Source organism: Lynx canadensis, chromosome D4, assembly GCF_007474595.2.
Source record: "Lynx canadensis isolate LIC74 chromosome D4, mLynCan4.pri.v2, whole genome shotgun sequence".
NCBI lineage: Eukaryota > Metazoa > Chordata > Mammalia > Carnivora > Felidae > Lynx > Lynx canadensis.
In genome coordinates this window covers 18896900-18912026 of record NC_044315.2, presented here as the reverse complement: position 1 = coordinate 18912026, position 15127 = coordinate 18896900, and the positions used below count along the sequence as shown (strand labels likewise).

The 15127-nt window shown below is 32.7% G+C and overlaps 1 protein-coding gene across 1 annotated transcript in view; it reads right to left on the bottom strand.

Moving 5' to 3' along the window:
* The window catches only part of VPS13A (vacuolar protein sorting 13 homolog A), a 255636-nt gene that overhangs the window by 12990 nt on the left and 227519 nt on the right, over window positions 1-15127 (bottom strand). Inside the window, 1 exon segment of the mRNA XM_030292769.1 lies at window positions 10233-10347. Within this exon segment, the coding sequence (XP_030148629.1) occupies window positions 10233-10347 (115 nt within the window).

The following is a 15127-nucleotide window of genomic DNA, read 5'->3' as shown; positions in this document are numbered from 1 at the left end:
TATGTAATTCAGAGCAGTCCAAATTACTGACGATTGTTTCTATTGTTCACCAATTAATGTGTGGAAATGGTTGTGATATTTTAATTACAGTATTCTATTAATGTTGAAAGGAAGAAAAAGGGTAAGATTTATTAATGCTTTTATCCTGATAAAAAGGAGACAAATGTGGAACATAAAATTTATATAATGACCAAGAACTAGCATCAACTGGTATTCACCTGGAATAATGAAAATACAATGAGTTCTTACTATACACTGTACTAACAGTCACATACATTACCTTACTTGTTTAAATCCTATCAACACCACCAAGGTTACTGTTATCTTGGTACTATGTTACCAACACCAAGGTACTGTTGTATCTTGGTGTTATGATACTAACACTACTTAACACCAATTGTTAAGTAGTAGAATTATCTCCATTTTACAGTTTGGAAATTGCGGCCAGGCAAGCAGACTAGAAGATTATAAAGCTAGTGAAAGGAAAAGCTGGAGCTGAATTCAGGTCTACTTGGCTCTAGAATCCAGGCCCTGAGCCATAAGATACTGCTATAGCTCAGATAATTTTTATTGTCAAAATGGGTTAGCCCAAAGAACTACGTATAGTCCAGCAGATACAGTGCGCTGCCACTTTAACAGCTCACTGTAATCTGGATTCAGATACCCTACAAGCTGTACCGTATCTCTTACAATGCTCCAGTGTCATATAATACCTAGGAATCATTATCTTCTTGGATGGTTGGGTATACCTTGTCTCTTTTGATTCCTACAGTTTCTTAGAGCCTTGCATTTAGTAAGCAGCTCAACAGCCAATAGGAATGAGACTGTGAAGATCTGACAGGACAGGGATGGCCTCTAACATAGCTTTTGTTTTGTCCCCAATAACTAGAATAAAGTTCACTACGGTTATAATCTCAGAAAAGATGAACAGCAATGTTGACTACTCTCTTCAGACCTGTAATCTTAAGATCTAGAAGAGTGTCCAATACAAAACTAGTAAGAATTTAACAAAATACTTGTATGAATACATGACACTGTTTCTTCTTGGTATTCATATAACCTATACTACCAGATCATCTAGCAAAAATTCAATTACACGTATATAATTATACATTCACTTTTTTGGCAATTTTAAAATTTGAAATAGCCTGCCAATTCTAAAAAAGTTAACTTTACAAGAAACATGCAGCCTCCTATGCTTATATATTCCACCACTGGAGCTTCATGAGATCTTTAACTAAAACAACTACCTCAGACCGGAAGTGCCACAAAATGCCTACTGTACATTTTCTCCACACTGCTTCCTATAGGGTTCTTCACAGTGGTAATTTTTCACAGAAAATTTGACATTAAAATTCATTAGAGTCATCATCAAAAGTAACTGGGACATCAATTTCATTTGAATTTGTAACTAAAGACTGATAGAAAAAGTACACGGTGCTTCCTTCCATAGATGACATGAAAGTTTGTTTTTGGATGAATCAAAGTGGCCTCCAATTTAATTCTGCATGAAAATGAATTGCTTCGTTTGGCAAGAGAACACCTTTCTTTCATAGGACATTTGGCCAATAAAAAATAGATTTTTCATAACTTACACCAATGTTTTCTAAGAACACTACTGTTAGAGCACACACTAAAAAAAGTCTCAAATGAGCTTTCCTAAGCTCAACTCATGCTGAGACTCTGGGTGCTGTCCACAGTAACCAGGGGAAGTCATATGAGGTAGAGCTCTAACACAGAAGTACAGAGGTCATGTACTGAGTTCCAGGTTACAATTTAGCACCTATAGCTAAAATAAAGGCTAAATAGCTTCTAAGCTAATAACTACTGCAAAGTTGAAGCTCTATTTGCACATCTTTGGGAAGAAGAGAGACTCCAGGTGAACCTACCTGAACATTTAAGGATTTATTTTAAAGTTAAATGTACTAAATTTTCTATTTTAATAGTATTTATCCTTCCCTAAAAGATTTAGAAATTGAATTGGTCTCATTCAGGTTACTGAATTAAAAAAGAATCAAAAAAACCATTTTATAATTGATACAAAGAAAAAACTCAAGTAGAATCATCACCTCCAGAAAAAGATATAATTTCAAAGTCTTATTCAAAAGGTATTGTTATGTAATACTGGAAGGTTCTAAGTGGAGTGAATTACTCTTCTGGTGCAAAATAAAGTCAGTGGGACTTACTACTAAATGTTGGAAAGAACAGGCCTTCTAAAATGATGTATCAAAGACTCTCTAAGAGACCTCCGCTAAATTGATAAATGATGTATTAGAATGTATCTAGGTTAATCTCCTTTCTCATAGGATCTGCTTTAGTTGAGATGCTAAGAGCTCTAACTTGCCTAGATAACAGGATTTGGCTCTCTTCAGTTGTCTCATCCCATTCAGAAACTGGCTTCTGGAGGGGAAGAGTTACAAACTGAAGAGTAAAATCCAATAAGCATCTGTCTCCTAGTTCTTGTCCACTTACTCAAAGTTTCAGATGAAGCCAGGAAGAATGTTCAGCACTACTCTGGTGATCTGACTGCCTATGGTAAGCCCTTTCTTCCAGATCAGTTGTAATTCTCCTCCAGAGGTAAAGGGAAAGACCACGTCGGCTGAAGGCAGTTATCTTCCAATTGCTATTAGGGCAGTGTTTGAGGCTAATTATAAACATCTGTAATTTCTGAAAGAAAAGAAATATACAACAAACAAAAACAGCCTCCCTTCTACAACAACTCACATAATCGCAACTATGATATTAAGGTAAGAGATGTAAGAGATTCAAAGACAACACAGATAAAGGTTTAAAATATCTGAAAAGCTTAAGAGTACGCTAACCTAGTGGAATAACCCAGCTGACAACATTCCTACACGTGAAGGACATAAGGATCACACACACTCATTTTAAGAGGATATTTATTTAAGGGAAGGAAACTTTGTAAAAAGGTACAAACATGTTCAGTTAAAAAGAAAATAAAACTTCTATAACTACAAAAAATTATAAAAATTGAGAAAAGGTTCTGCTGGCTTTTATGTATTCTAGAAATAAAGACCAGTTTCCCACATTGGGGATTATTCCATAGATAGATCACTTTTTTAATTTTTAGAAGTTAATAATTCTGCTTATAAAAATTTATAACAGAAATTTATGTATTTGGATCACAATCATGTTAATAAAAAATTTAAAAAGGAAATATATCATAAATGGTGGGGAGATAGGATAATTTTTATTTCTGTAGTTTCTGACTTCACTGAGCATGTACTACAGTCGCAAAGTAAAAAAAAATCTAATTTTTGAAAATTTTCTTATCAATGTTAGCTAACTGATTCACAAGAGGAATTTAGCTTTTTCCATGGAAGTATGGGTCTATCAATTTTTTAATTCATAGAAATCCCAAGTTCTACATTCAGAAAAATCTTTGTAGACGTATAGTTAAGCATTTTCTACTCTAAATGATAATCTAAATGATAATTTAGAAAAACACAGCATACCCAATCAAGAATTACGTGTTTAGCTAAGTCTCTAACTATCCTTTGTTCTTCAAAAACACTGATATTGACTATACTATTTTGAACAAATATTTAAGCATCTCTAAGATTCAGAAAATGGCATAATGCAATTTAGCACATATCTTTGTTACCATTTCATTGCTTAGAATATACATATGTAATAAAAAGGCTATATTAAAAACCAACTTTACAAAGTTATTAGACATTTAATTTAAAGCTCATTTTAGAGGTACACTATTGCTAAATAATTACCAAATAAATTCATCACACTGAGATAATGGACATGAAAATGGTCTACCGCATTAGAACTAACCAACCACAAACTGCTACATGTGAAAATTTTAAATTATTCTAACTAGCTCCCTAATAGAGACCAATTTGAAATCATGTGTTTTATTCTTCTTGGATTCAGTACTTTCGATAATGTTTTACATAGTACTGTTTATACTCACTGCACTTCATGAATTCAAACATTCATCCACTGAAATTAAAGATTAAGTTAACAATCTAAACATTTTTAATCTCCATTTATCTCAAAGGTGCAGGGATAAATTAAAATGGACATTCTTTTTACATACCCATCACAATTACTTGCTATAAATGAATAATTTATGTATCTTATTTAGACCCCCTAAGACCTTTAATGTTTTTTGACCATTATAAATTAATAATAAATTATACATTTGCAAGGAAATCTACAAAAACAAAACCAAAGGCTTGAAGGGGTAGTAGAAAAGTACTCAGTAACACTTTTGTTTGTCTCTGGTCCTCCTCCCATTACTATAGGGTAGTATGATGCAAAATTTCACCACAGGGGTTAAATCAGACGAACTACTACAGCAGCTATTGTTCTTCAGGATATATGACCTTGGGATGTAAATACAGTATCATGTATTTCATGTTGAATATTGATGTCCTAGTCACAAATTACAATGGCTCTATTTGCAAATTTTAATAGCATCACTTTAAAATCAACACTTAACACTGATATGTTTTGAACAAAATTTCAAAATGTAAAATTTATAAAATCCAGATTATTTTAAATATGGAAACAAAGTGAAATTTATTTTTTTATAAGGAATATTGACAGCAATATTATTCTGGATTTACATTTGTTATATCCAATTCATCTTACTTCACTTATAGGCTGCTCTTATAAATTTATCCATGGTAAAGATGTCCACAATTTCAGGATTTTTATGAGTTTTTCTTCCTGCCAGTTTTCAATGTTACTCAAGTGTCAATACAAAGGCAAAGAGAGAATGAGTGATGACTCCCTTAGAGATGATAGAAGAACCCCTCCTTTCCTTTTTCTATACATAAGCAGTGATCATATAGAAATTTAGAAAATAAATAAAGGATATGGAAAGGTGTGGTACGACTTAATCTTTCAGATGTAGCTTTCTACACTTTCTCATTATAAAATACTTCCATTTTAAAATTCTAATTAATTATAAAGCCTCTAATAAGCATCTCATAAAAGTGCCAAAGTTGAACTTATTTTCTATATATTTGGTGAGGAGTAAGAAGATATTTTTGTTCATGTCCTATATTTCCAACATGAGCACACTGGTGTAAAATAACAGAGGAATCTTCAATCTTGAATTTTTCTGTAATAAAAAGCAACTTTTTTTTACTGGAAAAATAGTATTGGTGGTCAAAGCAGCTTGAAAAGATTTTTCCCTGGGCATGAAAACAGAAACAGAAAGAACAAGGGCAGTTATTCTGTTAAGAACATATTTCACTTCTAAGTACTAAAAATTTAAGAATGCTAAATCCTTAAGACTACATGAACTATATGACAGCTTATTAGTTACTAGAATATGGTTTTAAATCATTGCACTGTTTAAGGGATCTTAAATAAATGTAACCCTGTCTACAATTTTCTTTTCATTGAAATGGCAAGGCAATGCTGAAATATCCAGAACTTTTCCCGATAAATTCTTAACGAATCGTTATGAAACCTATACCATAGCATTAAGTGTCACAGACCAACCACAGGAAAGTCAGTAAATGTCTTGTAATCAAGAAGTTCAGTAGTTTTCCCATTTAGAAAGGCCCTGTGCCTCGATGAAGTGTAAAAAGTCAATGAAGAGATTTCCAGGCCTTTCCTAAGACATACGCAATACGTAATAATAGGTTGTGCTCTTTCTAGCTCCTTGTAGAAGGAGTAGGTTTTGTTTGATTTTGGCCAGGGGTGAGAGACCAATGGCGATAAGATGGATTTACACCGTCTCTGATACAAGTCATGACTATTTTAATGGTCACTGTTGTCATGTATTTACTCATCCAAAAAGAGAAGAATACTATTTTGGTGAAAACAATAATTAAATTATTTGGCACTCACATATTTCTTAGTCCTAGTATATACAACCTTGATTTCTATTTAATTTAAATGAATGCTAGGCAGGTAGAAATTTCAAAAGACCTTATCATTTTTTAGCTTCTTTTTTTGTAAGCTCAATACTAAATAATCAAACTAGTCATTTTCTAAGAAATAGAACAATGATTTATAGAACTAAAATCTTGGTAAACTTAAGAATCAGAAGAGATTCAGAAATGATGAGTTGAATCAATTAAACCAAAAGTTGATTAAGCAATTATTTACTACAATCCAATTAATATAAGCTCAATATAAACTGATTAACATAAGTCAAGGTAAATGTTTCTCTGTTGATCCAAAAACACAGCAGTCATAGGGATTACCATTTAACTAAAAAAGAATTAGAAGAGAGAGACAGGCAAACCGAGAAACAGACTCTTAACTATAGAGAACAAACTGATGGTTTACCAGAGGGGCGGTAGGTGGGGGGATGGGTGAAATAGGTGATGGGGATTAAGGAGTGCACTTGTCCTGATAAGCACTGCGTAGTATAAAGAACTGGTGAATCACTATATTGTACACCTGAAACTAATACTATACTGTATGTTAATGAACTGGAATTGAAATAAAAACTAAAAAAATATATATTACTACTAGTCATTCACCTTTAGACGATTTCTTTTGTACATCTAACTGAATAGTGAATTAGGACAAGATAGGGGCCGCCTGGGTGGCTCAGTCAGTTAAGCATCTAATTCAGGCCACGATCTCAGTTTGGGAGTTTGAGCTCCGCATCAGGCTCTCTGCTGTCAGTGAGGAGCCCGCTTGAGATCTTCTACCTCTCTCCACCCCTTCCCACTTGTTCACAAGTAGGAGTGCTCCCTTTCTCTCTTGCAAAAAAAAAAAAAAATTTAAAAATGGGACAAAATCATTCAAGTTGAAAATTAAAAAAAAAAATACTATAAAAATACTATAAAAATTCTTCTAATATCCTGAATTAATCTGTAATATTTTATAATAGGGATATAGCATATAGATATTTAGGTTAACAAGTAAATATAATGGCTATAAAACCAACTTTGTTCCTTGTTTCACAAAAATATACATATAATGAAATAAAAAGTGAACCAAAGAACATTATTTTTCATTCTAAGACTACACATTATGTCACCACCCAACCTTCCATGACAAATCATGAATGTTCCTTATGAGAGTGGTACAACCTATATGATTTTGGAATAGAACAACACATTCATATTGAAGTTACATAAGTTTATTATTATTAAAAGAAATTTGACAAAAATACTTTTCAAATGCTAAATATAAAATAGACTTGGTGTTCCTATTATTTTTCTTTTACACAATGGAATTATAGCCCAAAAAATTTACAGAGAATATTAGAAATGGCATTTTGCTAATAAGCAGATAATTTAAAAGAAAACTAGTGAACATTAAAGAAATATTTAAGTCTACCTTTAAATCGTAAAGACAAACTCTGCGTTTTATAAAGCCACAAAACATATACAAGCAAATGGTAGAAAATATAATATGCCCCACTTTGGATGTAAAATACATTTTTCTGTGCTTAATAATGCAATTAACTTTGCTTTCTGACAATGTGTAAAAACACATTTTCAAAGGAAAAAAGTATTTTCACTCCTTACAAATGGATATATAGGCATTAGGGTAGCAGTCATACAAAACATGTTAATGAAACATTCCAAATAAAATGACAAAGAACACATGAATTTAACATTTCAGATCTGACTCATCATCATCATCATCATCATCATCATCATCACTACTGCTACTGTGAGTCATGATCCACTCCCTGTAGACCTGAATTTTCTGTAAGCATGGTAAAGGAAAAAAGAAGCACAAAGGTTAGTCAGGCATGGCAAAATGCTTGCAAACATGTAAAATTGTGAAATGTTCGAGTCAGAATAATTTTGAAGCAGACTTTTCAGATGAGTAGGGCAGTAATTATGGATATATTCCATAACTTAAGAGACCTAAGACTAATAAGTTCCGCTGGTTGGAACACTCAATGGGTAAAATAATTCGGTAATACCAGTAAGGTATTTCGTGAATATATTAGAATTGTTATCCTATTTCTCTAGCAGGTAACTTGAATTGACTACCAGGAAGCACTGTAATATGGCACTTCCTTCTAGATGCAAAGGCATACAGAGTATTATTTTATATTTAATGATATTTTGATCCATATAATTTAGTGAACACAGAGTACTTTTGGAGAATTAGAAAAAGAAAAATGAGAAACATTTCAAATATTAAACATTTTCGAAGGGCACCACTGTCAAGTCACTTAGACGAAATCTTGGAAGATGAGATTTTAAATCCTGTTTCTATGTCATCTACTTTTTTTCTCTATACTGCCATTCATGGATTTTAAACAGTGTGCTAATAACAGACTTGTGATTAAAAAAGCACCATTACCACCAAACCAACAACCTACTTCTTAAACCTGTAAGAGATAATGCTAACCAAAAACATCCTAAGGCCTCTGGTGAATTCCTACAGGTATTCCAGCTATTACTGTATTTATGCTCTTGCTGAAAAACAAGTAAAATGGCTGACAAGGATAGTGAGGTTTTAGTCCTTTAAATAGCTCTTTTAGCAATTAATACTAAGACTGGCCTACTAAAAATAATATGCACCTTTAAAAACACACAGTCAAGAGTCCTGACCTTTAAATCCCAAAATTTAAAGCTTCAGTTAACAATTAATGAATATATAAAATACATTTACTTGTCACTAAAATCAAGCTATCAGCTGTGAGAAATTTTTGGTATCTCATGTCTCTCTCCTTTTGTTATAATCTATTCCCTGATAATGAGGATGTATTTCTAAATTCTCCTCACTACTCACACTTCCTTCTTACTAAATTTATTAAAAATTTCTCAAGAAATATTTTTAGTTTTTCAATAGGTGATGACTAGGCACTCCAATAAAATGTCAGTAGTATGTTATTAACATAAGTTACTAATGTAAGGTAAACGTTACTTCCCTAACAAGGGAAGGGAGCAACTGAATAGAAGTATATTTTTCAAATGTATTAACCGTAGGTGACTTCTGCACCATTTGCATCTTCCAAAGAATGATACACTGTCATTGCAGAGATTGTACGAAATGCCTTTTAGAGCACAACCTCTCACTAGGTTGCCAGTTCTACCCCATATGCAATTATTTTGAGGCTTTAAAAACATTTTAAATACAGTATCACTTTATTAAATAATACACATTAACTCAATGGTCATGTTTTACTATATTGGATGGAAGCACCTTTTATTCAAAATGATATTCTCTACATGTAGTGGGTAAAATACTGAAGTTTTAAATATTTACCATGGTCATTTTCAACATGAAAATATTTAAAATATCAAGGCTATAAAGGAAGCACCATATCCCTACAGGTTATTATTACTACGAATATTTTCAAGTCTACTTAACATAACAACTCCTGGTTTGTTTTCAAACAAGTGATTTACTTTAGTACTCCACATCTAAACCACAGATGAAATAACTTGAAATCGGTATAACCTATTATGTATGCTACCTACACCATAATCCAAATTTTAAAAAGGACAATTTTCAAAGTAAGAAAAGTATCTAAACTGGTAAAATATTCTACCTTCAAATGGTCTACTGTTTCAAAAGCCAATTTTCCTTTCTAAAAGATGTTGGCTTTCATGTGAACTGCTTATCAGATTCCACAGGTTTTAAATAGACTACACAAGCATAAGGCAGGAAGAAGGTCATGGCCACTTGAATATTTTCCAAAGAAAAGCCTAAGAAACCCAAGAATTCACAATAGCAGTGGAACTGTTTTTTCCCTTATCCGTGCCCAAGTGGACAGGAGAATTGTATTAAAGCTACCAGTGGCTTGATATGCAGAGGGAGTCCCCTACACAGAAATGGTCTAACTGGTTAAGTAAGTACCACCAATTATGAGGGTACAAAAGGCATGATGGTTTGCAACAAATCTAGCAAATCCAGTACAGAACTAAGAATACCCTATAACGAGATCAGATTCACTAAAATCCTATATAAAAAGTTACCAATACGAAAGCTTTTCTTTGTATTCAAAATACTGAAACAGCTGTACGTAGTTTGTAAATTTTAAGACTAAAATCTACTGCTGGCTTTCACTTGCAAAGTCATGCATTAACTGTTTTCATATCAAACTTTTTGATGCCTGTAAAAAAGAAAAAAAAATCTTATAGTAAATAAACGTACATTAAAACCTAAGTAAACATAAAAAACTTCTGAACAGAATTAAGTAAAACATCTAAAGCCCAAATAATCTAATATATATTGGAATCATTATATAGATACTTGTAATAAAGCAAACTTGACTAAATTAATCTTAGTGTGTAAGATACTTCTTCACCCACCTGTAACATTTGGTTGCCAGTCCCATCCCTCAACCTGTAAGGTCTGATAACTCCATCCTCATTAAAGAATCGAGGGGGTCGCAGGCTCTCCACTTCATCAGAACTCTCTGTAGCTCTACAGAGAAGAACATATAGCTTGAGTATAAAAACTATTCAAATACTCTTATGTACAATTTAAAATGCAACTACTGAAAAGAATGTTCTTTTGGATAAGACTCTCACATCACTCCTCTATTTTAAAATTTGTCTTTATGACACCAATAAATGTAAGTTCTCTAGAAAAATATAGACTTGAAGTTTGTTTACAGATTGTCTTGGACTTTCTTTGTACACAATAATCAGAGAATCAGCAAATGATGAGTACTGCTTTTTTCTTTTTTTCTCTGCTTTAAGGCTTTTAACTTCTTTTTCTTTTCATACAATACTGTTTGGTTCCTCCAATACAATGCTAAATATAAGAGGGGACTGTAGGCAACCTTGTCTCATTCTTAGCTTTAAAGGGAAAGCTTCTACTGAGTTTTCCATGAGGAACCAATATTAACAATAATTTTCTTTTTTAAAGGCACCTTTTGCCAAGCCAAGGAAGTTCATTTCCACTCTTAGTTAGCATATAGTTCTTGTTATTGTTTTGGAAAATTTTGAATGGGCAATGAATTTTAATTAAGAAATTCCTGTCTGGTCATTGCTGTGACCTTTGGTTAATCTCCTTCAATCTATTATTGCTATAAGTCAAATTACATGTATGTTGTTTAATGTTCAAATACCCTAACATATTCCTACTTGGGCTGATATGCATTGCTTGAAATACATACTTTGCTAAATCTGGTACTGTAATAATTTAACATTTTTGACTGTATGGACCTACATGAGAATGGTCCATTTGTTTGTTCACTCATTCAACAAATATTCAGAGATTCAATAAATATTAAGAACTTACTACATAACGTACCCATATATATAAAACACATACCATGGGGTAAATTCATCAGTTAAAAAGCAGATTGGCAGAATGGATAAAAAAAAGTTGATCCAACTAAATGCTGTCCAAAAAAGATTCACTTTAGAATCACAGACACAAATAAGTTGAAAATAAAAGGATGGAAAAAGATATACCATGTAAACAGTAACTAAAAGAGAGGTGGAATAACCATATTAAGATCAGAAAATAATTAAACTTTAAACAAAAAATTCTCAGATACAAAGAACATTTTACAAGAAAAGGGTTAATACATCAAGAAGATATAAAAATTTTAAACATATAAGTACTTAACAAGAGAGTTCTCAAATACATGAAGCAAAAACTGGCAGAACTAAAAAGAGGAAAAAATCTACAATTATAGTTATTTTTGTATCCTACTTTCAGTAGTGAGTATCATATAGACAAAAGATCAGCAAGGGAATAGAAGATATGAATAACACTATAATCTAACTAGACCTAACAGGCATCTATACAGAGAACACTTAATTCAACAATAGCAAACTACATATTCTTCTCAAGCACACACAGAATACTTTCTGGGACAGACTGTGTTTTAGGCCATAAAACACATCTCAGTAAATATAAAAGTTATACTAAAACTTGTAAAGTATGTTTTTTTCTGGCCACACAGAATAAAATTAGAAATCTATGAGAGAAGGAAATTTGAGAAATTCACAAATTTGTGGAAATTAAACAGCAGAAGCCTAAATAATTAAAGGTCCAAGAAAAGTAACAAAGGAAAGTAATTACTTTGAGACAATTGAAAACAAAAACACAACAAACCAAAACTTATGGGATGTAGTGAAGACACTGCTCAGAAAGTAATTTATACTGTGAGTGCCCAACACTTAAAAAGAAGATCCCAAATCAATCATCTAACTTTACACCTTGAGAAACTAGAAAAAGAAGAGCAAACTAAACCCAAAGCCAGCAGAATTTGGAGGGAAATAAGAAAAATTAGGGCAGAAAAAAAATTAGAGGAAAGAAAAATACAAGAGAAAAACAATGGAGGGAGTCAATAAACCAAAAATTGGTTCTTTGGTAAAGTCAACAAAAATGACAAACCATCAGACAAAGGAAAAAAGAGAGGGAACTTAAAATGACTGGAAAGAACAGACAATATGATTAAGACTTAAAGAGACTGAATGAGTAGTCAAAAAATGTACCAGAAATAAAGGTCAAATCCAAATGGCCTCACTGGTGAATTTTATCAAATGTTTGAAGAAAAATTAATGTAATTCTTCCACAAACTCATCTCAAAAAATGAAGAGAAGGGAATACTTCCTAATTATTCTAGGAAGACAGTACTACCCTAATAACAAAACCAGGCAAAGACATGACGAAAAAACTACAGGCCAATGTCCCTTGTAAATACATACGCAAAAAAACTCAAATAAAATTTTAGCAAACTAAATCTAGCAGCTCATAAAAAGGATTATACATCATGACCAAGTGGGATTTATCCCAGCTATGCAATGTTGGTTCAACGTATGAAAATCAATTAATGTAATACACTATATTAATAAAACAAAGGAAAAAGAAACAATGTCAATTTAATTAATATTAGAAAAGCATTTGACAAAACCCAACATCCTTTCATGATAAAGGCACTCAAACTCAAAATAGAAAGGAACTTCTTCAACCTGATAAAGAATATCTACAAAAAAGCCATGGCTCATATCATAGTTAATGGTGAAAGACCGAAAGCTTCTCTCTAAAATCAGGAGTAAGACAGGCATGACTGGTCTTGGTAATTCAACACTGTACTAGAGTTTTAGCCAAGGTAATTAAGCAAGAAGAAGAAACAATGGCATTCAGATTGGAAGGAAAAACTAAAACTACTTTTATTTTTATTTATTTAAAAAAAATATTTTTTTTGGGGGGGTGAGGGGTAGAGAGAGAGGGCGATACAGAATCTGAAGCAGGCTCCATGCTCAACTGACTGAGCTACCCAGGCGCCCCATACTACTTTTATTTCTACATGGCATGATATTATATATACGAAACCATAAATAATCCAACTATTAGGGGTGCCTGGGTGGCTCAGTGAGTTAAATGTCTGACTTCAGCTCAGACAGTGATCTCATGGTTTGTGAGTTCTAGCCCTGCATAGGGCTCTGTGTTGACAATGCAGAGCCTGCCTGGGATATTCATTTTCTCTCTCTCTCTCTCTCTCTCTCCCCCCCCCCCCACTTCCCTGCTCCCACTCTCTCTCTCAAAATAAATAAACTTAAAAAAAAAAAAGAATCCAACTATTAGGGCTAACAAACAAGTTTCATAAGGTTGCAGAATAAAAGCTCAATATACAAAAACTAGTATTTCTATATACTAGCAATACAATCCAAAAATGAAATTAAAACATAATAGCATCAAAAAGAATGTAATACTTATGAATGAATTTACGAAAAGACACAGATATTGAAAACTACAAAACATCATTGAAAAAAAAATTAAAGACCGAAATTAATGGAAAGACATCCATTTTCATAGATTGGGGAGACTTAATATTGTTAAGATGGCAATAATCTCCAAACTGATCTTGATTCAACACAATCACTATTCAAAATTCCAGCTATCCTTTTTTGCAGAAATTAACCATATGCTAACTGAAGTGACTCAGAATATCTAAATAATCTTGAAAAAGAAGAACAAAGTCAGAAGACTCATACTTACTGATTTCAAAGCTTACTTCACAGCTACAGCAATGCAGTGTGTTACTGCATTAAGGATATACATACAGATCAGTGGGACAGAACTGAGAGTCTAGAAATAAACTCAAATTTATAGTCAACTGATATTGGACAAGAGCTTCAAGACCATTCAGTAGGGAAAGTGTAGTCCTTTCAAAGAAATGGTGTTGGGACAACTAGATTTGCACATGCAGAAGAATAAATATGGATCCAAACTCTCATCACATACAAAAATTTAAAAAGTTTTTTAAATGTTTTTTAATTTATTTTTGAAGGAGAGAGAGACACAGCATGAGCAGGGGAGGAGCAGAGACAGAGAGAGAGAGGCAGGCTCCAGGCTCCGAGCAGTCAGCAAAAAGCCCGATGCGGGGCTCGAACCCACAAACTGTGAGATCATGACCTGAGCTGAAGTCGGACGCTCAGCCGACTGAGCCACCCAGGTGCCCCATCACATACAAAAATTTAAAAATTAAAATGAATCAAAGACCTGAACTTAAGAGGTAAAATTGTAACTCTGCTAGAAGAAAATATAGGTGTAAATCTTCATGACCTTGGACTAAGTAATGCTTTCTTAGGTATGAGAGCAAAAGCACAGCAACCCAAGAACATACAGATAAATCAGACTTCATCAAAAAGCACCGGCAGAAAAGATAAAAGACAATACTTAAATAGGAGAAAATGTGGTCTAGTTTCCAGAATATATAAAGAACTCTTACAGTTCAACAGTAAAAAGATAATCAGCTCAATTAAAAAATGTAAAAGATATTTTACATGAATAGACATTTCTTCAGGAAAGATATACAAATGGCAAATACGCAAAATGATATGAATGTTCTATATCATTAAGAAATAGCAATCAAAACCACAATGAGATATTACTTTACACCCAATAGATTAGCTATTTAAAAAAAGCAAAATGGAAAATAACTAGTGTTAGAGAGGATATGGAGATATTAGAAACTTCTTCACTGTTGATGGGGATATAAAATAGTGCAGCTGCTGTGGAAAACAGTTTGGTAATTAATTCAGTAAGTTAAACACAGAGGTTATCAAACTGACCAAGCAATTCCATTTCTAAAGAAAAACTCAAGAGAACTCAAAGCATATATCCACATGAAAACTTAAAATGTTTTCAGCAGCACTGTTTGCAACAGAGTAAAAACAACCTAAATACCCATCAGCTAAGAAACAGATAACCAAAGGGAGTCTATCCATACAATGGCATA